Source organism: Quercus suber, unplaced genomic scaffold (genome assembly GCF_002906115.3).
Source record: "Quercus suber isolate HL8 unplaced genomic scaffold, Cork oak 2.0 scaffold_104, whole genome shotgun sequence".
Lineage (NCBI taxonomy): Eukaryota > Viridiplantae > Streptophyta > Magnoliopsida > Fagales > Fagaceae > Quercus > Quercus suber.
The window spans coordinates 924,522-951,103 of record NW_027069569.1 but is presented as its reverse complement, the minus strand read 5'-3'; the positions used below and the strand labels follow the sequence as shown (position 1 = coordinate 951,103).

Sequence of the window (26,582 nt, the reverse complement as noted above, 5' to 3'; positions counted from 1 at the left end):
GACACAAACTCTACTTTTATATGAGCTTTTTTTATTTTTTTGGAAAAGAAACTAAAATATACTAGTTCTTTTATTGCTTAGTAGGAGTAATGCTTCAATTAAGGTGCTGTCCCTAAAATGATAATCTTAACATGCCAGTAGTATACATGTTATTACTCTTATTGTCATGTGACATGAGACGTGATGTAATGTGAAATTGATAATTTTACACTAGAGATCTTATTTTTTTATTTAGCTAAAAAATAAATTACATATTATACAAAGTCTATTACAGGAGAGAAATCTTTCACTTGATTGAAGACACGTGTCAAAATTATGACTTGTGTTCACCTATGGTCAATTATTATGATCGTGATAGGTCCCATGCATACTGGACTCAAGCCTAAGTTCCATGAGAAAAACTCATTCAATTGTGATAAGATTTTGAGATTAACTGTAATGTTTATCCCCAAGAGGATAAGAGTGATCTACCTATGGGATAGATCTCTCTCAGTTTCAACCATAAACCAAGCCAAATCCTACGCATGATAATAATAAATAGAGAAATTACAAGGTTACAATAAAATTTCATAACATTTTTACAATATTTTTGTTTTTTTTTTTATTTAGTAAACAGTAATACTTATTAGAATACACACGAAAATGATAATATTCTTGTTTTAAGTTATGATGAGTCTTGGTATAATAATTTTTTAAATTTTATTTTACACTTTGTTTTGACCTAGGTTGACAAATCCACTTAAGAAAATATTGAGATATTTTTGTAGTAAAAAATTGTATATATCGTATGTAAATTATCTTAGACATTTCATATATGTACTATCTTTTTCATATTTAAGACGGGGTTAGTAAGAGTAGAGGTTGGGTGGCACGTTAGATAAAATAAAAGTTAATATTATGCATCACATTAAAAAAGGGGTTAATATCAAGAATTTCATTATATTCCACTTTATGGTTGATGTCATCGACGGTGGAGTTATTACTATGTTGGTGTTGTAGAATATTCATCAAATGTACATTTGATAAGGATGACCTAAGAGGGAAAGATATTAAGAACTTTATTTCACTTAGCTAATTTTGTTGTATAGAGTCCTTACTATCTTTCCCTCTCACTCTTAGGCCATCCTTACGTTTTTGGGGTCTTATAAATAAATGCTTGTCCTCTGTTGTTAAGGCGTATGATGCAAGACTATAGATTGACCATCAATATTCTTCATAGTTTGGTGGACTTTCAATTTTTTTATACATTTAGATAATAAATAATATTTGGTAAAACGCATGCAGAAAAGTCAAAATAATAAACAAAATATGTTTATTTCAAGATAATAACCTTTATCACCGCACACTCTCGGTGCTGTGGTCACTCTACAAATATAAATACTTGTGAGGTATGGGAAACAAGAGTCGGGGTTCAAGCCTTCAAGAGGGAGATTCACACATGTATACACTTAGATTAGGTTAGAGTAAAAATTATATCTTGTAAAAAAATAATAATAATAATCCTTGAATTTACAAGGACGATTCTAAAATCCATCATAAAATAAAGAATACAACCCTTTCTAAAATTTTATTAATGAAAAAACTAAATTCTCTTGGCAGTTACAATTCATTTAAATAGAAAAAGAAACTCAAGACAATGAGACCCTTAGGAAATCTAAAGTACACCTAAGGCGGTTAGGAGACTCTTAAACACTATAATTCGTGTTAATCATGTAATTTAAGTAAAAAGAAAAAGAAAAATTACTAAAAAAAGAAAAAAAAAATTGAGAAAATCACAAATCCAAATTCTTCAACTTTAGGAGAAATCCCAAAACAGGCATGGCCTTATTCAGGTTTTTTACATTAAAAGTTATAATTTTAAAAAATTACAGTTAACAAATTAAAGGCCTAAACAAAGTAATTTGCCTAAAACATTGTAGGTCTTGGCAAGAAGGCGGTGAATTTTTTATTCTCATGGTGATTCTCTTCATGTTAACAAATTTTACACAATTCTTTCTATAGCTTTGATAATTACTACTAGTACTTGCTATTTTATGAATCTCTTGCGTGTTGACGTTATTTGATAGTTTAAAGTTAGTGTTTTTTGTTCTATATCATAAACTAACAATAATACCAATGTGTTCTCTTCCAAATATACATACTAATATTTGATTTAGGATGTTATCTATTCCCAAACAAATTAACTAGAATTATGGGGTTCAAGTGATAGTACAGTGGTAATGGCATTTGTGGCTCTAACCCTCTTCCCCTCCCCCACTACCTACCTAAAAAAAACTCTTGAATTGTGATATGACTTTAAGTGTACACGTAATGAAAATGGCCCTAGATTTCTCTTCCTGCTAAGAGCATCCATAGCAACTGTTGCAAAAATTATGTCATTTTGCCATACCAAAAGCATACTTTATTATTTTATCACACCGGCCAAAAGCCTACTTTATTATTTTACCACATCATTTTACAATATCTCATTTATCAGATGTTCTATATTTTTACTACTTCATTTAAATATTATTTCTTAATTTTTTTTAATTCTTATTTTATTCTTTCTTTATTATTTGTTCCTAACAGTAATATTTGTTCCTAAACAGTCATATTTTCAAATATTCTTATTCTTACGTAACATTTTCAAACAATTCTCTTAATTCAATTGTCATATTTTTAAAAATCCATATTTTCTTAAGCATTTAAAAAAAAAGAAAAAAAAAACTTAGAACCTGTCACCTTCAAAAAAAAAAACTCAAAACCTGGGGAAAAAAAAAAAAAAAAAAAACTCAAAACCTGGGGACTTCAAAAAAAAGAAAAAGAGAAGAAGGCAGATCCGTACCATGAATAGCTAAAGGAGAAGACGAAACAAATAATTGGGATGAGAGAGAAAGAGGAATAAAAAAATGATAAAACCATATGCCATAGATGTCCGTACCGTGCCAAATATGTGAGCATACTGTAGCATGTTGCAAAAATTATGAGATTTTGAACATCTGATATTTTGTGCTTTTTGGTTTTTAGTGTGCCAAATGTGCCAAATATTTGGCATTTGGCACATTTAGCACATCTAGTGTGGATGCTCTAATATCACTTGTAAACTCACTAAATTTTCTGTCCCAATCTACTTTTACCAAACCCTTCTTTCTTTCTTTTTTATTATAAATTAATTTTTCAAAAATATGCTCAATCAAGTGTATCTTTATTGGCTCTCCCAAGTGAAAAGGAGAGATACTGTGGCAATTAATCTAATTACTTAAAATTTTCACATCTATTAACGTGACATGTTATGACTATTGTATAATAAAAGTAGCGTTGCATTATGGTCTATGAATTCACATTAGTTCAATATGTAAAGTTATATATGATTATTAAATAATAAATTTGCATTCAAATCTTGCTTATATAAAAAATCAATTGGTGTTTTTGGTATAATGGTAAAAGTCAATCTTATTAAATGGATTCTACAAGTTTAATTATATCTTAACTATTGAAAAAAAAAAAATTACATGGTTAGTGGTATGTCCAAATGAAAGAATTATTTCTTGAATCATAATTAACCATCTGAAGAGATTGTGAAAAGGATATACATTTTTGTTATATCTTTGACGTTGCTCATTTAATAATTACATTTGAAGTTTATACCAACGCAAAGTCTAAGAACGAGAGAATTGATAAGATTGCTTACCAAAATAAGGACGACTAATTGAGCTTTGTTAGGCTCCTTCTGCTCAGTCCAATCCAAGTAATCGAGTGTTCTTGATAATCTAATATCCTTATTGTTTCTTCGATTCTCAAAGATGTTGCATCACCTAGAAATGATTCAACTTTGACTGGGAAAAAATATTGAATGGAGGACTAGAAGAAACGGGTCCTTAATCAGAAAATACTTTAGTGCTAATTACTGGTGAAAATGAGCGCTCAACCAAGCCTTTTTAATGGTAATGGAACGGCTTATTGGTGGGGGAGGCAAGGTTATCAATCATGGGTCCTACTACACCACTAAGTGTGGAATCCTAGGTACCCTTTGCTCGCACCACACCCACAGAAGAACTGAAGAAACTACAGAATTCAAAGTATCAAAGTTCAAACCAAATGAATTCCTTTTGTTCCTTTCTTTCTGGCCAAATTAAAATAATAATCCTTTTGACCTATAAGCCTATAGGACATGTTGAAAATGCGATTAAAAGGTAAAACGTAGGTCAATCCTCCACAATTATAACATTAATTGACACCTAATATGTCTGCCATAGCCATATTTTATTGACTGATACACACAGTTATACAGTTACTTCATAGTCATACTTTGTTACCCCAAAATAAACAAATAAATAAATGGAAGAAGTAAGAAATGCACAGTTTCAAATACCACGGACAGAGAGAAAGAGATATGAAATCTTCCCTTTTGTCGATCGATACGTCGCACTCATCACGCCCACAGGGCCATAACATATTTACACAACCCACTCTCCTTAAAAACACTCACCAGTCACCAGCTCCACCCTGCCAAATATTTATATGAAACAAACTTCCACAAATATTAATTGTTTATACGTTTTTGTATTTCAGTATTTAATTGACCAATCCACATATTCGTACTATTTATTGCTTCAAATCTACCTAACCAACTATACCCAATTAATTAATTTTACTACCTATTCAATTCATAGGTTTTCAAAACAACAACACTGAAGAAATGAGCAGGATCCCACGTAGAATTTATAGACTGATGTGGACTTTGTTCCCATATAAACAGTTCCTTGTTTCCGTCCCATTGGTCTGTGAGCTACATACCAGTTGTCCTGCTCAGTTGAGTTGCTATCTCACACTGGGAGCCATGATTGAATCATCGGTACAAAAAAGACATTATATCGATAATGGAATAATAATGAATAAAACAAAGACGTTTTTACCTACAGCAAGAAAGTTTAACTTGGGGTTCTTTTGCTGCTGCACTTTAACTACACAGCAAGCAAGTTTTTTTTTTTTTTTTTTTTTCTTGGAGAAAGATACACAGCAAGCAAGATTAACTTTCTCATTAAGCTCCACAATCAAACTGAAAAAGATAGACCCAAATAATCTAAGTTTGCATTAAATTCTGTAGGATTGATTATGAACTACCAGCATTATTATGGGTGGCCTGACAAGTGACAACTGGTCAATTGAAAAAAGGCATTGCGATTTGGTATATATATGTAACCCTAAAAGACGAGTTTTTTAGTAACTGTCGAATTTTGTAACCTTAAATGGTGGTGGGGAACCAAGCTGGCTTTGGGAGGAGTAGTCTCCTTTCCTTTTTCAAGGAAAAAAGGACAAAAGAAAAAGAAGAAGAAGGTAACTACCTCATAAATTTAGAGTCTGATCGAGCTAGGGTAGAAATTAAATCTTGAAAATCTAAATATATATCAGTGTACCTTCACTAGTAGTTTTTGTTAGTTAATACATAAAGGAAGAAGTACCCCGAAAGGATTTCTCTATAAAATAAAATAAAAAACCTCTATGCTGTGTTTGGTTGAATGTAAAATATTTTCTAAGTAAAAATATTTTAGGTGAAAATATTTTTGAGAAAGGAAAATATTTTCAAGTGTTTGGCTGATTATAAAATTGTTTTAGAAAATGTTTTCATGTGTTTGTTTGCATTCTAAAAATACTATTTTTCTACTAGTTTCTCACATTTTCTCAACCATTTTCTCAGCTTCAAACAACTTTTATAATAGAAAATTTTAATATATAAACTTGAAAAAACAAAAAAAAAATATCAAAACAAAACATTCCTTAAACTCAAACAATTCGGTCAAACTGAGAGAGGAGGAAAAGAGAGTGATCAAAAACTCGAGGGAAAGGGACAGGTAGATCGAGAAAGAGATAGATCGGTCATGGGTGGGTCATAGGCGACGATCTGGAGTGCTGGGGTGCGATCTCGGCGTGATCTTAAAGGTGAGGTTGAGTGAAGAAGAGAAGAAAAGGGAGATGGGTTTGAAGGGATGTGATATTGTAGAGGGTGGGTTTGAGAGAAGTGTTTCGCCAGCGACTGGGAGGAGGATCGGAGATGTTGGAGGTGAGATGGGCTTCGCCGGTGTGAGGGAGAGTTTTGCCTTGGTGGATCAGTACATTTGGAGCTCGAAGTGGGCGGAGGTGAGGTTGAGTGAGAGAAGAGAAGAAAAGGGAAAAAATCACCCGCCGAAGGGGAAAGGTGGCTGCTTGTCGGAGTGTGGGTGGACCTCGGACCGACTGCGTGTGGGGTGGAGCTTTGCCTCCCTCTCATTGGTGCATGGGGTGGAGCTAAGAGCTTGGAGATTGGACTGTGTGGAGGGAAAAAATTCCGAAAATGCTTTGAAGGTAAAATAACTCCTGCAATTGTTTTTTAGGTCTAGGGGTTTATTTTAGGGTAACACAAATGTTTTTCGTTTAACCAAATTTTTTATGCGCACAAACACAGCAGGGTGTAAAATATTTCCCGAATCCATTTTCAACCGAAACAAACCAGTCTAAAATTTTGAATGTAATACACTAATACTTAATCTCATATGGTGTTGTTTTATGTGTGAACCCTCTATAATAAGTTGCTCATGTAATGACCTGTGTTCATATTTAAAGCTATATTTTTACATAAAATAGTATCATAAAGTAAGTTTGTATTACCCTTAAAAACTCAAAGATTTTTTTTTTTTTTTGGAGAGAAAAGACATCCAATTTATTTAAGTCAAAATAGCCATATCATCTTGAAGTACAAGATAAATAAGTGGTGAAACATCTTTCATCCAGATAGCACAATTTGGATAATTAATTGTCAATCTAGGAAAACTGTGAGCGACTTTATTGTCTTTCTCTTAGTATGGAGTAGAGCAACTTAGAAATATAATTAGAAAAAAGACCAACATCCTTAGTCAGCTGCTTGGGATAAAGCCAAACTTGGATTATCTTCTACCAGTGTTTTCACCACAATCTTGCAGTCCCCTTCCATAAGTACTCGATCTACACCAACTTCCAAGCCAAACTCAAGGGCTCTAACTACATCCGTAGCTTCAATCTCCATGGCCTGGTATGCTTGTGACAGTTGTTGGGCTAAAGCAGCAATCACCAACTCCTGATTGTTGCGAATGATAACACATATACTCGATTTATTCACTTGTATGAAAACAGTCCCATCATAATTGATTTTGAGCAATCAATGGTGGAGGAGACCAGGTACATGGGTTGCTGTTGTCGCAGTCGAAGGGGCTAGCTGATCTGTGGGATAGCACACATTAAGTATTACACAGTTAACAGTTTAAATATAAAACAATATAATATGGAAGTAAAACTCAAAAGGTAGGTTTCATGTTTTTACAGAAAAACCACATAGGGTTTTGGATATTTTTTCCAAATATAAACGGAAACCCATGTATGCTATTGAATAGAATTTTTTGCACTATTATGTTATTTATTTATTAATTATCTAGAATCCAAGATAGGTTCAAATCATGGACGAAAACAATACTCCAGTTTTGGAGAGTCAAAGTATGAACATTTATTTTCTTCAATTTAATTATAAATTACATTAAAAATAAATTAATACATAAAAAATTATACTGGCATCCATTGAATATTAACAAAATAAAAACAAAAGAAAATCACAAAATAATTGTTTCTCAATACATTAATAATTAATCAAATATCAAAATGGAACTTGATGTTCTTTGAAATCCCAAAAGTCATATACAATGATTTTATACTTAATATTTTTAGCAATTTCTATTTCTATTACAAAATTAGAGAGCATTCTAGAAAACCAACTTCATTTTTGTTGTGAATCCTAATTTTATCAATATTCATAGTTGAAAACACCCATGTCATAATGTGGTTGAAATATTAGATGTCTACATTTTTTTTTGTTAAAAAACAAACACACATACACACAAGGAAGAAGAAAAGAGGTTCTAACTCAAAGACATATTACAACTTCACTTAAAAGTTATAGTAACTTCTAAGGGAAAGTAAGACAAGTTATACTACACACAACACACTCTCTTAAGCAATGTGAGACAATTACCCTTTTTTTTTTTTTTTTGAAAAACAAACACACACACACATACACAAGAGAAAGGGAAATGAGTTTTAACTCGAAAGCATAACACAACTCTACTCAAAAGTCATAGTAACTTTTAAGGGAGAGTGAGACAAATTCTACTACATACAACACATTCTTTTAAGTAATGTGAGACAATTATCTTTTTTTTTTTTTTTTTGAGAAACAAACACATGCACACACATACCAGAGAGAGAGAAAAGGGTTTTAGCACAAAAGGCACACTATAACTCCACTCAAAAGTCATTATAACTTTTAAGAGAGGGTGAAACAAGTTATACTATACATAACATACTTTCTTAAGTAATGTGGGACAATTACCTTCTTCTTCTTCTTTTTTTTTTTCTTTTTTTTTTTTTGAGAAATAAACACACACATATACACAAGGGAGAAGAAAAGACATTCCAACACAAAGATATACCACAACTCTACTAAAAAATCATGGTAACTTTTAAGGAAGAATAAAACAAGTTATACTATACACAACACACTCTCTTAAGCAACGTGGAACAATTATTTTTTTTTTGGGAGAAACAAACACACATACACAAGAAAGAAGAAAATGAATTCTAATGCAAAGGCACACATTTATGTTAAAAAGTCTTTAATTTTGGGAGGAGGGTTACACGTTATGTACCTACCAACCATTTCTTTTTCCTTTTTCCTTTATAACCTTTTTGGACCTATTGAATTCTTCGGGTTAAGTATTGTTTTCATTTTTTGGGGAAAATTTTTAAATATTTATATAAACATATATCATTTAAAAAAAAAATCAATTTGGGAATGTTAGGGCATTATATTACACAATTTCATTTTATTTTTATTCGTATTTTTTGTGCGTGGCGCCGCGCGGGGAGTTGGGGGTGGGGGTGGGGGGGGGGGGTGTGGTCATGATCATAGTGGTCCTAACTCCTAACATAGTTTTGTCTCTTTCTCAAACGGAGTTATATATGGGTTCTTCTTGCTACTTTTTAGTTATAAAAACTCAAGAATGAGCCGGATTTAATATTATTTTGAAAATACAAGATTGTCATTTTTTTCAATTGAAACTTTTATATTTTATTTTGAATAAAAAACTTGGAACTTTAATTTATAATCAAGTTCAAATTCAACTTTTAGCTGGAATAAACGTCTTGAGACCTTAAATTGAAATTATATAAGAAGTATTATATAATAATAATAAAAAATATGTGGTCTATTTTTTGATCTGTAATGGTTTATTGCTCAACTTTAAGCTGTCTTTGACCACTCTTATTAGCTTGACTGCTTCCTTCTAGTCTCAAGGCTTAGACAGTGCAGTAGTAGTCTAGGTGAGGCTCTCTCTCCCGCTCCTATAACACTGAAGCAGTTAATCAAGGGCAGCTTGGTATTATGTAATTATGTATCGAATTATCATTCTAACAACATCTAACCGAGTAAAGTATAAAACCTAAAAAGTTGGTGTAATCACAAGGAGTAACTTTTTGCTTCTTTTACATCTGAAAGCTTTGAATAAAGTTCATGGGCTTTGTTCCCTGTGCTCTGTGCAAGTCTTTAGTGTCAACTTTTATTCTTCTCTTCTTTTGTGTCCTTTTTGGAAAAAGTTCTTAGGGTTAGGTCTATGGTGGGGACCAAATAAAGTTTTGATTTTGCAAACTCTGAGTGGGTCACCGGGAGATTCAGCAAAAGACATAAAAACCCATTTGATATATTTCCAAATTGTACCATCTTAATTTGCTGCATTTCTGAGATTTCAGATTAAAAAATAAAAATAACAAACTTTTTAGCTAACCTCAACTCAAGCACATTTAGAACCTAAAAGTCAGGAACGCTAATGAAATGCGCATTTTTAAGTTGACTAGTTGTTAAAATATTGAAAAACAAAAGCGCTAAGGCAGGAACATGCAAGGCTGCAAGAAGAATTTTCGCTTTTTTCTTATTGCAGAGCTCGATGCACGGAAATCCACCCTTTTTCATGATTATAAGCTATTTGGGTTCAGGTGTAGTTGCTCTCGATCTGTAATGCTTAAGATTTGAGTATTATGTATCCTCGCATGCATTTTCTTCTTTATACAAAGAGAGTGCAATATGAGTGTTGTCTGTTAGTTGGTACTAATCATCAAAAGGAAGCAATTGTTGGTCCCAAAGGCCAAAGAAATGAAATTAATCGGGTGAAGGTAAAAAATTCACATACAGAGAGTTAGGTATGCAGAAAAGAACCATTGTATTCTTAAACGAGGGTCTTACACAGTTGCACTTCTTTTATAAAGTGCAATGTGCCTCTCCATGAATCAATCTTCATTTGAAATGAATCAATCTCATGATTAACTAGATATTCTTTAGAGGTGGTTGTGGCTTTAAGATGCTGAGTAGAAGTTTTGAATTCAAACCCTCATTAACTTTATGAGACCCTAAAAATCACTAGACTAATCACTTGAGGTTAAAAACTTAAAAGCATTTACCTAGATGCTTTGACTTCAAAACATTAAGTCCTACAAGTTGGTATAACTTTATTTTTTTAATCTAACAATAGATAGTTGAAAGTAAAATATTTGAACTCAAGATATCTTAATTAAAAATATCTTGAAATGTCAGTTGAGCTATAAAATCCTTCGTCAAGTTAGTGGAAATTGAACTGCCCCTTGAGCTTAAAAAAAAAAAAAAAAGATAATTAAAAGAATTAATATACTACGTTTATGGAAGAGTGGCAGACAGGTGTTGACATGAGAAAACTATTTAATATGCAGCATAATCAATTAAAGTCATGCTTTGCTGATAATTAATAAGTGGAACTAGTTGTAAGTTGTAACAATATCCTAACTCCAAAGGCTAATGGACAACGTCAAACTCAGATAGAAATGCTAATTATTTCACGTGTCCCACAAATGCAAGAAAGTATATTATGTTTCGATAATACCAACTTAGTATCTGTTTTAGTATTTTTTACTCAATTAAGAGTAACACTTGTTTCAAAAACACATCATGCTGCCATGCATTCATGATTATGACTCTAGCCTCTAGTCCCTTGAATGTTAATGTGCGCAAACTGAGAACTGCCTTTTCAATATTTATGAGCATGTCTACACGTATATGACCTTTCCAAGCAGTCAGAAGACTAATTTTCATTTTGATTATGGTTCCGCTACATTTCAAATTTCTCTAGCGATACAATATTTTTTATAACTTGTTGTGATTGTTATATAATAAAAGTTTTGTTAATGATAAATCCAAATAATTAAACATGATGTTACTTTAATCATAAAAGATTATATCAGTAACTGTAAAAAAAAAAAAAAAAAAAATTGTGTCCATAATATTGGTCAAAACCTAATATTAGTAGTTCAAATGATGGTAATTTTCACAATGTGATTTGATGGACTCGTCAAAGGCACTGAGCATTACATGATGCATGTTGATTGTTGTTTGTAATTTCTTTTTATTTATTTATTTATTTATTTTGGTAGAATCATTGTTTGTAATTACGAGTGATGAGAAACTATAGACCTTCGAGTCTTCACAGTAACTTTTGACCTTTTGAGAGAGAAAGATACTTGGAATTCGGGTACGTTTATTGATTTTGATTTTTTTTTTTTTTTTTTTTTTTTTTTTTTTTGATAAGGTTTGATTTTGATTAAACTATAGAAAGATGACAAAGTTCATAGAAATTAAAAAGGACAAAGCCTTTGGGGCGCTTCGAGCTCTTAAGGATGGATAATGGGCGTATTTGTTTGTTTTATCAATGGATGATAGATCCTGACACTGTATGTACGTCACGTGAGAGAGAATAGTTTTAGTGGTTTGGTTTTGAGGACATGATATTAATTAGAAATATTGTCTTGTTGTTCCGTTTGATTGAAATGTTAGAGCAGCCATGTGGCCAAGGTGTTGTCTTAATGAGTTTCAATTCAAAACATGAATGATGAGGTCGATGACGATGGTTATGATGTTGATGTGGGAGACTCTTTCCAGCTCTATTACCATGTGACTCTGCAAGTGATATCCATTATTACCAATGTAGGCTTCCAATACATTGGGACCCATTCACACAAGATCCACATATATATATCAGCTCAATTGCAGATCTTATACCATCTAAGATTCTAAATTTTGTCCCTCAAATGTAAAGCTGTATTTCCTGGATATAATATATACGTGGAGATCTCATACATATGGTGAAAATAATATACATTCATAACACGTAGATTCTCTGTACGTACTGTAGTGTGATTTGACTAATGCAGTTCGGGGTTCATAACTCATTAACTCCATATGTCCTGGCACGATAAATTCTAAGTTATTGCACCTACCGAGCTAGCTGTTTTTTAAGTCTTTCTTTACTAGAATTCTATTGATTATTACCATTGAAGTCTCACTGTCTCTTGCTATTGAGCAATTCATAAACAATATTTGTGTAATACAGACTGTTGCCAACATTTGTGTTGTGTGGAAACACCTTCGGTCGTTTTCACTTAGTCATCAGTCTTTTCACCCGAAGAGATGACACAAACGAGCAGAACTGAATGGTCACATTTTTTTTTTTTTTTTTTTTTTTTTTGGGAATGGTCACATTCTTATGACTTACAGTACAACATATCGTTAATTATAGGCTTATCGCTCTCTTCCCAGCTATAACCTTGACTGTATCCTTGCTGCATCTCAGACTCGGCTTATCTTTAATGCTCTGGACACAATACAGACGTGTTTTATTTTTGCCATTTATTCGAATCATTTCACTAGAACCAAGCCTTATGCTGCGTCTCATAGTAAGATTGTAGTGGTTTTTCAAAAACCTGCTTGTTAGGCTCTTGATTTTAGCCTGCCATGGACCTTTGAGCATCAAGTCCATCAAACAATAGGTTGGTGGGGGGCATGGGGCAGTTGCATTTTTTATTGTACAAGCCTAAGCAATACAGACTGGACACAATACAGACGTGTTTAATTTTTGCCATTTGTTTGAATCGTTTCACTAGAACCAAGTCTTACGATGCGTCTCATGGTGGGATTGTAGTGGTTTCTCAAAAATCTGCTTATTAGGCTCTTGATTTTAGCCTGCCATGGACCTTTGCGCATCTAGTCCATCAAACAATAGGCTGGTGGGGGGCATGGGGCAGCTGCATTTTTTATTGTGCAAGCCTTAGCAATATAGATTGGGCACAATACAAATGTGTTTGATTTTTGTCATTTGTTCAAATCGTTTCACTAGAACCAAGCTTTACGCTGCATTTCATAGTGAGATTGTAGTGGTTTTTCAAAAACCTGCTTATTAGGCTCTTGATTTTAGCCTGCCATGGACCTTTTAGCATCAAGTCCATCAAACAATAGGTTGGTGGGGGACATGGGGCAGCTGCATTTTTTATTGTACAAGCATTAGCAATACAGATTGGGCACAATACAGACGTGTTTGATTTTTGCCATTTGTTTGAATCGTTTAACTAGAACCAAGCCTTACGCTGCATCTCATAGTTAGATTGTAGTGGTTTTTCAAAAACTTGCTTATTAGGCTCTTGATTTTAGCCTGCCATGGACCTTTGAGCATCAAGTCCATCAAACAATAGGTTGGTGGGGAGCATGGGGCAGTTGCATTTTTTATTGTATAAGCCTAAGCAATACAGATTGGACACAATGCAGACGTGTTTGATTTTTGCCATTTGTTCAAATCGTTTCACTAGAACCAAGCTTTACGCTGCGTTTCATAGTGAGATTGTAGTGGTTTTTCAAAAACCTGCTTATTAGGCTCTTGATTTTAGCCTACCATGGACCTTTTGGCATCAAGTCCATCAAACAATAGGTTGGTGGGGGACATGGGGCAGCTGCATTTTTTATTGTACAAGCATAAGCAATATAGATTGGGCACATTACAGACGTGTTTGATTTTGGGCAAAATATATATGTGTTTGCTTTTTGCCATTTGTTCGAATTGTTTAACTAGAACCAAACCTTACGCTGCATCTCATAGTTAGATTGTAGTGGTTTTTCAAAAACTTGCTTATTAGGCTCTTGATTTTAGCCTGCCATGGACCTTGTAGCATCAAGTCCATCAAACAATAGGTTGGTGGGGGACATGGGGCAGCTGCATTTTTTATTGTACAAGCATAAGCAATATAGATTGGGCACAATACAGACGTGTTTGATTTTGGGCAAAATATATATGTGTTTGATTTTTGCCATTTGTTTGAATCGTTTAACTAGAACCAAGCCTTACGCTGCATCTCATAGTTAGATTGTAGTGGTTTTTCAAAAACCTACTTATTAGGCTCTTGATTTTAGCCTGCCATGGACCTTTGAGCACCTAGTCCATCAAACAATAGGTTGGTGGGGGCATGGGGCAGCTGCATATTTTATTGTACAAGCCTAAGCAAAGCTATGAAAATATGCTTTTTCTCAAACCCCAATGGCATTTGTTGACAAACGTATTTTAAGGAGAATGTCAGATCCAAGTTGATAGGAAGACAACCGATTAAGATAAATTGTAATTAGTACAACATCAATTTCATAATGTACCTTGCTTTTATCATACACCCATCATCACTTACCATTTTAGTAATTATGAAATTTGTCGTGTCATTAGATTTATCAAAAAACTTGAAGCTACTACGCTCTATGCATATGTTACCAATGCAAAAGTAGAGATTGGAGGACTTACTCATAATAAAATGTTTCCCAATATTAGGCGGAATATATAAATTGTTCCCAATGCAAAATTGGAGATTGGAGGCCTTATTATTAATACAATATATATAAAATGGCTGTAGGGAGAAATCAACCCCCAGCCAAGCCTCCTGTTTTTTTTTTTTTTTTTTTTTTTTTTTGGGAATGGTCACATTCTTATGACTTACAGTACAACATATCGTTAATTATAGGCTTATCGCTCTCTTCCCAGCTATAACCTTGACTGTATCCTTGCTGCATCTCGGACTCGGCTTATCTTTAATGCTCTGGACACAATACAGACGTCTTTTATTTTTGCCATTTATTCGAATCGTTTCACTAGAACCAAGCCTTATGCTGCGTCTCATAGTAAGATTGTATTGGTTTTTCAAAAACCTGCTTGTTAGGCTCTTGATTTTAGCCTGCCATGGACCTTTGAGCATCAAGTCCATCAAACAATAGGTTGGTGGGGGGCATGGGGCAGTTGCATTTTTTATTGTACAAGCCTAAGCAATACAGACTGGACACAATACAGACGTGTTTAATTTTTGCCATTTGTTTGAATCGTTTCACTAGAACCAAGTCTTACGATGCGTCTCATGGTGGGATTGTAGTGGTTTTTCAAAAATCTGCTTATTAGGCTCTTGATTTTAGCCTGCCATGGACCTTGGCGCATCTAGTCCATCAAACAATAGGCTGGTGGGGGGCATGGGGCAGCTGCATTTTTTATTGTGCAAGCCTTAGCAATACAGATTGGGCACAATACAGATGTGTTTGATTTTTGTCATTTGTTCAAATCGTTTAACTAGAACCAAGCTTTACGCTGCATTTCATAGTGAGATTGTAGTGATTTTTCAAAAACCTGCTTATTAGTCTCTTGATTTTAGCCTGCCATGGACCTTTTAGCATCAAGTCCATCAAACAATAGGTTGGTGGAGGACATGGGGCAGCTGCATTTTTTATTGTACAAGCATTAGCAATACAGATTGGGCACAATACAGACGTGTTTGATTTTGGGCACAATACAGACGTGTTTGATTTTTGCCATTTGTTCGAATTGTTTAACTAGAACCAAACCTTACGCTGCATCTCATAGTTAGATTGTAGTGGTTTTTCAAAAACTTGCTTATTAGGCTCTTGATTTTAGCCTGCCATGGACCTTTTAGCATCAAGTCCATCAAACAATAGGTTGGTGGGGGACATGGGGCAGTTGCATTTTTTATTGTATAAGCCTAAGCAATACAGATTGGACACAATACAGACGTGTTTGATTTTTGCCATTTGTTCAAATCGTTTCACTAGAACCAAGCTTTACGCTGCGTTTCATAGTGAGATTGTAGTGGTTTTTCAAAAACCTGCTTATTAGGCTCTTGATTTTAGCCTACCATGGACCTTGTAGCATCAAGTCCATCAAACAATAGGTTGGTGGGGGACATGGGGCAACTGCATTTTTTATTGTACAAGCATAAGCAATACAGATTGGGCACAATACAGACGTGTTTGATTTTGGGCAAAATACAGACGTGTTTGATTTTTGCCATTTGTTCGAATTGTTTAACTAGAACCAAACCTTACGCTGCATCTCATAGTTAGATTGTAGTGGTTTTTCAAAAACTTGCTTATTAGGCTCTTGATTTTAGCCTGCCATGGACCTTGTAGCATCAAGTCCATCAAACAATAGGTTGGTGGGGGACATGGGGCAGCTGCATTTTTTATTGTACAAGCATAAGCAATACAGATTGGGCACAATACAGACGTGTTTGATTTTGGGCACAATACAGACGTGTTTGATTTTGGGCAAAATATAGACGTGTTTGATTTTTGCCATTTGTTCGAATCGTTTAACTAGAACCAAGCCTTACGCTGCATCTCATAGTTAGATTGTAGTGGTTTTTCAAAAACCTACTTATTAGGCTCTTGATTTTAGCCTGCCATGGACCTTTGAGCATCTAGTCCATCAAACAATAGGTTGGTGGGGGCATGGGGCAGCTGCATTTTTTATTGTACAAGCCTAAGCAAAGCTATGAAAATATGCTTTTTCTCAAACCCCAATGGCATTTGTTGACAAACGTATTTTAAGGAGAATGTCAGATCCAGGTTGATAGGAAGACAGCCGATTAAGATAAATTGTAATTAGTACAACATCAATTTCATAATGTACCTTGCTTTTATCATACACCCATCATCACTTACCATTTTAGTAATTATGAAATTTGTCGTGTCATTAGATTTATCAAAAAACTTGAAGCTACTACGCTCTATGCATATGTTACCAATGCAAAAGTAGAGATTGGAGGACTTACTCATAATAAAATGTTTCCCAATATTAGGCGGAATATATAAATTGTTCCCAATGCAAAATTGGAGATTGGAGGCCTTATTATTAATACAATATATATAAAATGGCTGTAGGGAGAAATCAACCCCCAGCCAAGCCTCCTGGCCCCAAAAATAGATATGCAAATGAAGATAGTATTTGGAAGCATTATTACTTCTGCCATACTGCATATCCGTGGCCACAAGTTGCAAGTGACCACTCTCTGCCAGTTGGGCACCATGATCCATCCCCAATCTTCATGCACACATTCTCCCCAATGATTGCAGAGTATAGATTTGGCTGTGCCTCCATAATTCTAATTGATGATCGGCTGTGAATGTCCTGACGCTTTCGAATGTCCATCTGCAGACATATTTGAGAAGCTAAGGAGAAATTTTCTCGAAGAGGAAATTTTAATAAGGTTGTGGTTGCATATGAGGATTTAAAATCAATTGATTCTAAGAAAAATTGCTAGTATATATTGCTTGACATAAATTTCATTGCATATGATGATTTGAGTTTTGGAGAGTTTGCTCAATCTATTCATCAATGGAAAAAAATTTGCTATTTCATACTATATTCAAGTCATTTATACTAAAATTTGAAGCCCAAATCCTTCTCTTTAAATATCTCTACCCAAATTATCCATAAGTTAAAACAGTTTGCAGCATACCAATTTTACGATTTTGTCATGAATGGCGTCACCCCAATCATAAAAATGGTCATAAAACACTGATGGTATCCCTGGATGTGTGAGAATATATGCATAGCCCTGCAGAAGATAATGGAGTCATATGTCATTGCCAACATTCAAGAATTAGATAAAAAAATCATGAGAAATAAACAAAACTTTCTTTTGACTTGGGGATATTGATGGCGAGTGAGTGATAATATTAGTTTGAAGCTTGAAGTTTGAACTGGAAGGAAAAAACAATATTTTCTGATATGTATTTCCTACTAATAAGAGGCTCATTGTCAAGAAAACGTAGTAGGATACTCCACTAGTTGTCATACTCAAATTCAGAAGTCATTCATAGAAAAGAAACTGTGGGTATCCTAAAGAGTATGTAGTGACCTTCCTGTTTTAAGTTGTAATACCTGTCACCTGGTGGCCACCTGTTTCGGACAATGACAGATAGACCTCATGAAAGTAACCATAGGCAATCTGAATTCCTACATGCAGGACATTACGCATGACATAACTCTGAACCGAGTCGAACAGGATTTTGTGTCGCCATTATTTTCTTCGCTTATGTTGCACAGATAAAGGAGAGGCTTTTCAAATTCAAGAATGTATTTAGAGGGAAAACCCACAAAGAAAAGATTCTTTATGCAAAACTAGATTCACAATGCTGTCAATAGAAAAGGCACCAATATAAGCCTATAATGGTAGGAATACAATTTGGAATTTCTGGTTGAGCTGCCAGCCTCAGAGACATTTTCTGTCATTTTTCCTTTTTCATGCTTTATTGGTAAGATTTGAAGCTAAGATATACACCAACCACATCCCACCCTTTTACCACATGATGATGGCAGAGGTAAAATAGCAAAGTTAAGAAATTATCTTTGCATGAAATGATGAAGGTGACTGAGGCACGGTTGTAAATTGTTACTACTTCAAATCAAATCCACAAGTTCCCTAATTGTTGACTCTCCAGAAAGGGTAAACAATTTATCTGGAAAACCTACGCACCATCCAAATATTTGGCACTGATCAACATAGAAAAATAAAACCCACGTCCATGTGACATGGACAACCACATATTTTCTCTCAACTCGTCTAAGCCTTAGATGTAATTAATAATTATACCTTGCCTATTAGACAAAACTACAAATTTGGACAGTTAAATTAATAAGTAAAGTTCTTTGCTTTGCTTTTTAAAACTAAAGTTAATAGAAACAAACTGTGATGCAAAAAACTTAACAAAGTTACATGAAGACAACAAGTTTACATACCTCCAAAATGTGATTTGAGGGGAAGGGCCAATGAGCCTGCAAGAGTAAAAGACTAGCTTGAGTTGATTCCATACTTTCTATTAGTGAACACAGGATTAATATCTAAAACATTAATACCAGTAACATAAACATCACAATTATATATGAAAAAAAAAACGTAATTGTAGATTATGTTGGGTTATAATTTGGAGTTGGAATGATCCCACAAATGTTGAAGTCCAAATAGGACCTATTATCTACAAATCTGACCTCACTTGGGACTTTGTTGACCAGCAAGGCAGCAACCAAAATTTTTTTTTCCATGGGTTAACAAAAGAAACTAATGGTATGTCTCAAATTGAGGGAGTGGGGGGGAGAGGAGAGGGGCCCTCATCCAACATAGGGTAAGTAATGAACCAACTTTATTCTACTTTTACAAACAAATTAACTGATGTTATAAATGCTCAACTGTCGGCCAAGCAAAATCTTAATCACCACCATTTGTGGTAAGCTATCCTAGAGCCTAGCCTGAACCCTTCCAGAAAAATGCAATTCATATGCAGTTTCATACATCACAAAAAAATTATGCACCATGCATGGACTGTGCACAAGCAATTGCAATAAATTCATACAATCATCTAAAAAATAATCACAGCCCTCTTGCATCAATGGCAAAGGAAATTAAGTACCTGGGTTGAACCTGTGTCATGGTTATCTAAGAATGTGACAGCTCTTGAAGGCCACCATCCCATTAGACCTGGTGGTTTCCCTTGAGGATCACGTAGACGCCAAAGTTGTCCCTTAACAGCTTCCTACAAAGAAATGCATAAATAAATATCTTTTCTAAGGTAAATGTATACAACCTCAATGGAAAATGTAGTTATTGCTGTTATTTATTAATATTACACATATAGGTTAGCCCAAACATACCGAACATAGCAGAGAGCATATGCCTTAATAATTCCTGAAAACTAACATTTTGAATGAATAATTACAATCAACACCCGCCATGCCCTTACCATATTTCTTTGAAAGCACCATCACTAATTATATAACAATCTCTAAATACCTGAAGAATTCCCTTTGTTGTGAAGTCAAATGCAGTTGAAAGCTGTCCTGTGCCATCAATCCAATTGATTATCCGCTGTCTATGGTTATCTGCAGGTATAGATTGCAATAGATTCATGATAATGGAAAGGGGGGGTGGGTGGGGGGGGTGAGGGTGAGGGGCTAGGTGGAACCATTAGAAATATGAAAAAATGATGCTCAAAATGAGGCAGTATATGATATTGATGGATAAAGTCAACAACATCAACACCAAATCTCTCCGGCTGGAAAATAAAGTAAGCCAAGTGCATGCTTTCAACAGGGAGAAGCTAGACTTTATAAATTGACATTTATGTTTCAGACCTATGCTACTCTTACAGAATATGATCCAGTACTTTGTATATCTCTTAAAGCTAAATTACACTTTTTTATAGGCACTAAATTATTTCACTCAACCAAAAAATGAATCATACATGGGGAACCAACAGAGAATACTGGTTATACACCCAAAGGTAAATAATCTAAATTACTTCTCTAGCAAATAACCTCCTCTTCCAAAGGTCAAACTCCATTAACAAAACTTATAGGACTGGAAATAACCAAAGTAGCCCAACAGGCATGTCTTTTGACATTCAGAATAAAGGGGGGAAAATGAAGAAGAAAAATCAACAATGCCTCAAGTCCATCTTCAAATATACATAAGAAAATACATGTTGAATAAAGAACATCAACTAAGACATTATGATATCTAATATGTTGCTAGATTCATGGTTTGTTAGTGTTTTGATAGATTCATGTAATTTGTGTGATTGATTGTATGGTCCTCAGTTGTTTACTCCCTTTATACTTGGGAAATTATCTTTTTTGATAGCAATAAAAATCGCATTACTTATTAAAAAAAAAAAACCAATATGTTGAAATAGTGGAAACCAAAACTCATCACCCTCCAAAGCTGAAACTAAATATTACATGTCAGCCACAAGTCATAGATTAATTATTAAAACTAGTGTATGTGATCAACCTCAAGAGTTGCATTCTTATTTTCTATTTTTCTGATTTCTTTTTCCACAGCTTTTAAGTTCTAGACAAAACATATATCTATTAATTTAGAGTTCAGCTAACTTTCTTTATGAAAAACCAAGCAATCAAATGTTTTGGACTGGTCCATGACAAGCATAAATGAATCATTATACCTTGGTTGTAGTCCAAGCCATGACCATTATAGTTGCAAGAATCCCAGTACTCCCCAACAGAAAATAATGGCTTAGCTCCTTCAATATATTCTTTCACATATTTTGCTGAATAACTAAATTAAAACATAGAAGAGACATGAACAATGAGCAGCAAGTAAATCCAATAAAATACAATTTATTTCAAAGCGTCGAATAATAGTTACCCTCTTGCAAAATCAAAACGAAAATCCTGAAACCCAACACTATTTCGTAGCCACTGGAGCCATGCAGTAATATCTTTTCGAACAAATTGTTGGCTATGATCAATATTTGGAAACCCATGGAAGTTGTCCCCAGTGCTTTGATTACCCTAATAATAATAATAATAATGTATGAGGCATCATGCCAAATTGAAAATATATTAGCTATGCAAGTATCATTACCAATCCACCAGTACAAGATGTGACAGCATGTTCGTCCCATGGTAAAGGAATTCCATCATAACGGTTATACATTCCCCCATGCCCTTGAGTAGTTCCACAACGATGATTGATTACTATGTCAGCCATCGCTCTAACTTTGTATTGCTTCATTTTTTGAAGTAAAGCTCTTAACTGGTGCTCAGAACCATATGAAGAATTGAGGGAATAAAGGTTCTGTGGAACATAACCTGTAATTGAGAGGAAAATGACAAAAAAAAAAACAATGAACAAGATCCAAAAAAATATAAAAAGTCAATTTACATGTTCAATGAATTAATTATTCCAACCTTGAGGTGCGAAGGAATGAGTTGCTGGTGGCAGCCATGCTGATGTAAATCCACATTTTGCAATATCAGGAACTTTCATTTCCAAATTTCTCCACCAATCATATTTATGAGACTCCCAGTTAAAAGCCTGTAGAACATTTTTTTTTCTGTCACCATCTATGTGCTTCAATGTTCTTAGCAGGTCTAAAAAAAAAAAGGTTGTACCCTGCGTATAAAGGTCCCACTTTTGAAAGGTCTGGGAGAAGTCATAGTAGGTAGCCTTACCCCCAATTTGTTGGAGAGGCGATGTTCTTAGCAGGTCTAAGCAATCAAAATCTGAGGCCTGGTATGATATGATTGAACGTAACCAAACCTTACATATTTCAGAAATAAAGCTACAACAGCTTCTATATTAGACCGGACGTATCCCATTTGGAAAAATTCAATTGTTTTATTTATCTTATATAGATTACAGATGTTATAAGCAGGATACTGTCAGGTGATAATGGCCCCAGAAATGGCTTTCTGTTCTATGGAGTAAATAACAGAAAATATCCTTGTCAATCTTACCTGAAAAAGGATTTCTCTTCCACTACGTACAACTGCACCTGCAAATGAATCCAACATCATAGTTTGAAATCTATTAAAAGATCCATATCTTTATCTTCACAAATCCAATATTTCTAAAATAACACTTATTATGACACCCTTCAACTCAGACTCATGTTTCACTGCACCACCAGCAACACAAATCTGCGAAACAAGGATCAACAAAGCCCCTCATTTTGCTATCTCCAATTTCTCCTTCAGGATATGAACATTAAAGTTCTCATTTCTTACAAAAATTGACAACTTAAGTCAAGATTCTATTCCCTGTCTCTATTTCATTTTCCTCTTTATATGTGTGTGTGTGGGTGTGAGTGCATCAAAACATGTAAAAGTTTCAGATATCTTCACCTCTTATAATCTATCTCAACATTAAATTATACCCACAAATCAGTATACTTCTCTATCTAACAAAATTTTCTAAGCAGACACATAAAACAATTATGGAGTCTATACTATGTCATTTCAAAGCTACATTTATAGAGCATTCATATCATCAGATACCAATTCCATTCTCAATGAACGTCAAAGTTAGATGACATAATCTATTTTTTTTATTTATTTATTTATAAACATGAATTCATCTATTTTATTACCACTACTGTTCACATTAATAAAACAAGGAATAAAATGCATGTCCAATGAGTAAAAGAATTGACCCTTTTTTTCTTTTTTTAAAAGGCATACCAAGATCATTCTGCTGATTTCTTTCATCAAAACCCTGCAATTTCAACAAAAGATAAGATTAAAGAAAGAAATGCAACATGCAGGTCAAAAACCTACATTTATCAATCAAAAAAAAAAACAAGTGTTTAAAAGGTTCAGATATGAAGAAACAATTTGTTAAAAGGTATTCTTTGTTTATTGAGAGAGATTGGAAACAGGATGCATACATTGCTCAGGTAACCCATAATGAATTACAGGGTAGTTGTCCAAATGTTGCCGCTGGATCGCCCAATACAAAGCACAAAGATATCCTGAATCCACAATGAACTCACAAGGTATGGATACTGTTTGACTTATATATATATAAGTGAAAAATCTAGTTTAGACCCCAATAAATTTATGCAGCGGAATGAAGGGATTTATTGCACGGGTTTCTTAGGATTCCCACACAGATATCACAAGCAATCGATATTAACCACAGATATCAAATAGTAAAACTAAAACAATAATAATAAAAGCAGTAAAAGCACACAGATATTTGGTAACGAAGTGGAAACCAATGAAGAACCTCTTTAATGGAATATACTACTCTAGGGACCTAGCTCTATAGCAAATCTACTAAGGAAGAGATACAAAATTCTACTTATAAAACACTTTTACAGCTAGACTCTCTATTGTAACCTCTGCAAACGCCCCACTTGTCTTTCCACCGTAGCCCCAGAAACTTTGGAATCCTTCAATAGTAATTTCCTCTAAGAACTTCTCTCCGCACGAACCAAAACGCCTGGCACTCCAAGGAACCTCCTTGAAGATTTGTTGTAGTAAACTCACTGGGAAAAAAAAATGTTTGTGGTTTCAAAGAAAGGTTTAAAGGCACAGGGTGTTATCAAGAACACAATTTTTATTTTTATTTTTCTCTAGGCACAATGATGATTTTTCTCTGTTTATTCTTAAGAAGAATGTTTCAAGATATGAAAGTTTTAACTTTGGTATAGAAGTCTTCCTCCCCTCTAAAATTCGTGCATAAGGAGATTCATATAGGTTAAGAAAGTAGCCTTTAAAACTAAGCAATAATCATTTTTCTAGCAAAATTTGGAATTCAGAACCCAGTGCTTTCACTCAAGCAAATGACAAGTGTAACTCTCAAGAACAACACAACGCGCCACCTTCAAAAAAATCATTTTCTCACTCATTTCAAATTCAAATTGTAACCATTTTGAAGTTCCGGATATCTACATTCCAATAAAAAAAATTCACTTAGAAATTCATTATGGTGCAAAATATATGAGCAATGGATCATCAATTCATCGTCTTTGAACATATTGAAATTTTATTGTCTTTAAGCAACTTCCGGCCCAAACTCAACCTTAACACAATTTTATCGATACAACCCAAATTTGATATTATCTGGCACTAGGATTTTCCGACACTATCAACAACTTAATATTTAACATGAAGAATGAGAGAGAAGAAACAATGTCGTGCCCAACATGACCCCAATCTAACCATTATTCTAACTTTCTTTTCCTCACCCTCATACTTTCCACAAACCATATAGAACGCCATAAATCTCACAACAAAGTAATGGGTAGCTCATATATTTAGCTAAGTAATCTTTTAAACAACAATTTCATCCTAGGGACATGTCACTAGCTCAAAAATATATATAAAGAAAGCACAAAATGGTACGTGTTTAACAGTTATCAATGTCAACATTTTGCAGGCATAGGCATAAACAAAATAACATGAAAAGCTTAGGAAGGCACGTACCAAAAGCTTGAGGTTGAGAACGCAGTGTGGGCTATGGGGTAGCGAACTCGGCCAATAAATAGAGAGAGAAAAGCTGAAGATTCGGTCGAGACCACCGAATTGGAATCACGCAGTTCCGTCCATAAGATGAAGGAGAATTTAGCCCCAAAAAAAGCGATCAGAGAATTTGGAAAGTTTATGCGATAAAAGAGAAAACGAATCGTACTACGCAATGAAAAGCCAGCGGTTGGGAATTTCACAACTTGTAGACATGAAAAGGGAATCGGCTTTTCGAAAGGGGATGTCAGTGTTGCGCTTTCCATTGGAGGAAAATGTTCATATTTCAATGGTGGGAACTGAGAAGTGAGTGACTCGGTTGGTTTTGAGCGGCCAATGCCGTTGCTTGGTTTTACAAATTCTAGAGTGGGCGTGAAGATCAACGGTTTTGGGAAATGCGCGTGGGTTTGCCGCACGCCGTGTGCCAAAAGCCTTAAGAATTAAGCAACTGCCAAGTGTGCAAGCGGAATGGGACCCGTAGAGTTGATGTTGACGTGGATGGTGCAATTGTGCCAGCTAGATTCTTCTTTTAGGATTGTCCAACCCGATCCGCTGCCCGAACTGAGTGATCCGAAATTTGATTGATTCGCTCAATGTGGTTGTTGACAGCGGGTTGCCTCCTTTTTGAAATTCGGTGAGATCGGGTCAAGTAGCGAGTTTCCTCTTTCAAAACTTGATGAGCTCGATACAATCGATGTTGGCCTTCTACCTTCGTCAATCTTTGCTGTTCTTTATGTGTGTCGTCCATAAATCGAAATTCTTGTGAGATCTTAACTAGGTCTGACAATATCCTGACCAATACAACGAGATCTTAATGGAAAAACACAAGATCCATCAAAACAATAACGAAAGTAACAGCTTTGTCTAACTAAAGTGTTTTGATAGATTCGACCGTTAGACCCGTTAAGGTGTGGTAATTGAAGATCCACAGTTAGCGATGGGTGGCATGATTCTAGACCCTCGTTAATCTAGTTGACTAGCAGTTTGACTCCAAACTAGACCTAAATCAACATGTGGACACTAGTTTTACCTAGTTGTGAGGTCCATTTCCTTTAAAAAAAATGATAATGCGTATGTTACAAATTTTATTATACATAATATGAATATCATAATAAAAATAATTGATAAGTTCTTAAGGATCAGCGGGCTGAAAAGTCTTCGGATGCTATTGATCTTGAAGAATGAGTCTTGGAAAACCAAAGAAAATCAGAGAAGACCGGTGGAAGCCGGCCTTTAATCCTCCGACGGTAAAGTTAGTGGATTGAAGTAGAAAAAAGAGCCTTCAAAGGCTTCACTAATTTTTTTATCTAGAATTCCAAAAGAGAGAAAAATATCCCCTTACCTCTGCGCCGAAGGGTCTTTATATAGTGTTAGAAATCAGTTATTTCTCCTATCGTCGTAGAGTTTGGAGGATTCAGAGGGTAACCTCCATAACTGTCATAGGAGTCACCTCATCGGGACTTGTGTTGAGATTCAAACAATATGACTTTTCAACATGACTCTTGGTTGGAAGTGTGTTGAAGTGTAACTCTCGGTGAACCTCACTCGTCCATACTCACTCGTCCATCATTAAGTAAGGACGAGGTTCACTGCTTACTCGTCCTTCAT

The 26,582-nt window shown here is 34.5% G+C and overlaps 1 protein-coding gene across 2 annotated transcripts; it reads right to left on the bottom strand.

The window, feature by feature from the left end:
• Positions 1–16,976: 16,976 nt before the first annotated feature.
• LOC112017120 (probable alpha-amylase 2) lies at positions 16,977–25,339 on the bottom strand. 2 transcript variants are annotated; one of them, XM_024049588.2, is made up of 14 exons: positions 24,939–25,339; positions 23,850–23,998; positions 23,396–23,479; positions 23,190–23,223; positions 22,467–22,504; positions 21,918–22,044; positions 21,592–21,818; positions 21,373–21,518; positions 21,170–21,282; positions 19,999–20,087; positions 19,619–19,741; positions 18,951–18,986; positions 17,668–17,766; positions 16,977–17,357 (listed from the first exon to the last, which is right to left on the bottom strand). In XM_024049588.2, the coding sequence occupies exons 3-14, from the start codon at positions 23,411–23,413 to the stop codon at positions 17,166–17,168; spliced, it is 1,242 nt and encodes a 413-aa protein (XP_023905356.1). In that variant the 5' UTR covers positions 23,414–23,479; positions 23,850–23,998; positions 24,939–25,339; the 3' UTR covers positions 16,977–17,165. The 2 variants fall into 2 exon arrangements, with proteins under 2 accessions (XP_023905356.1, XP_023905354.1); XM_024049586.2 differs by lacking the exon at positions 23,850–23,998.
• Positions 25,340–26,582: the final 1,243 nt, after the last annotated feature.

Coding starts and splice junctions, on each gene's coding strand:
- LOC112017120 (XM_024049588.2), bottom strand. Junction 20,088..21,169: donor TGGCTTGGACTACAACCAAG/GTATAATGATTC, acceptor CTATACCTGCAG/ATAACCATAGACAGCGGATA. Junction 17,358..17,667: donor ATGACAAAATCGTAAAATTG/GTATGCTGCAAA, acceptor ATATGTCTGCAG/ATGGACATTCGAAAGCGTCA.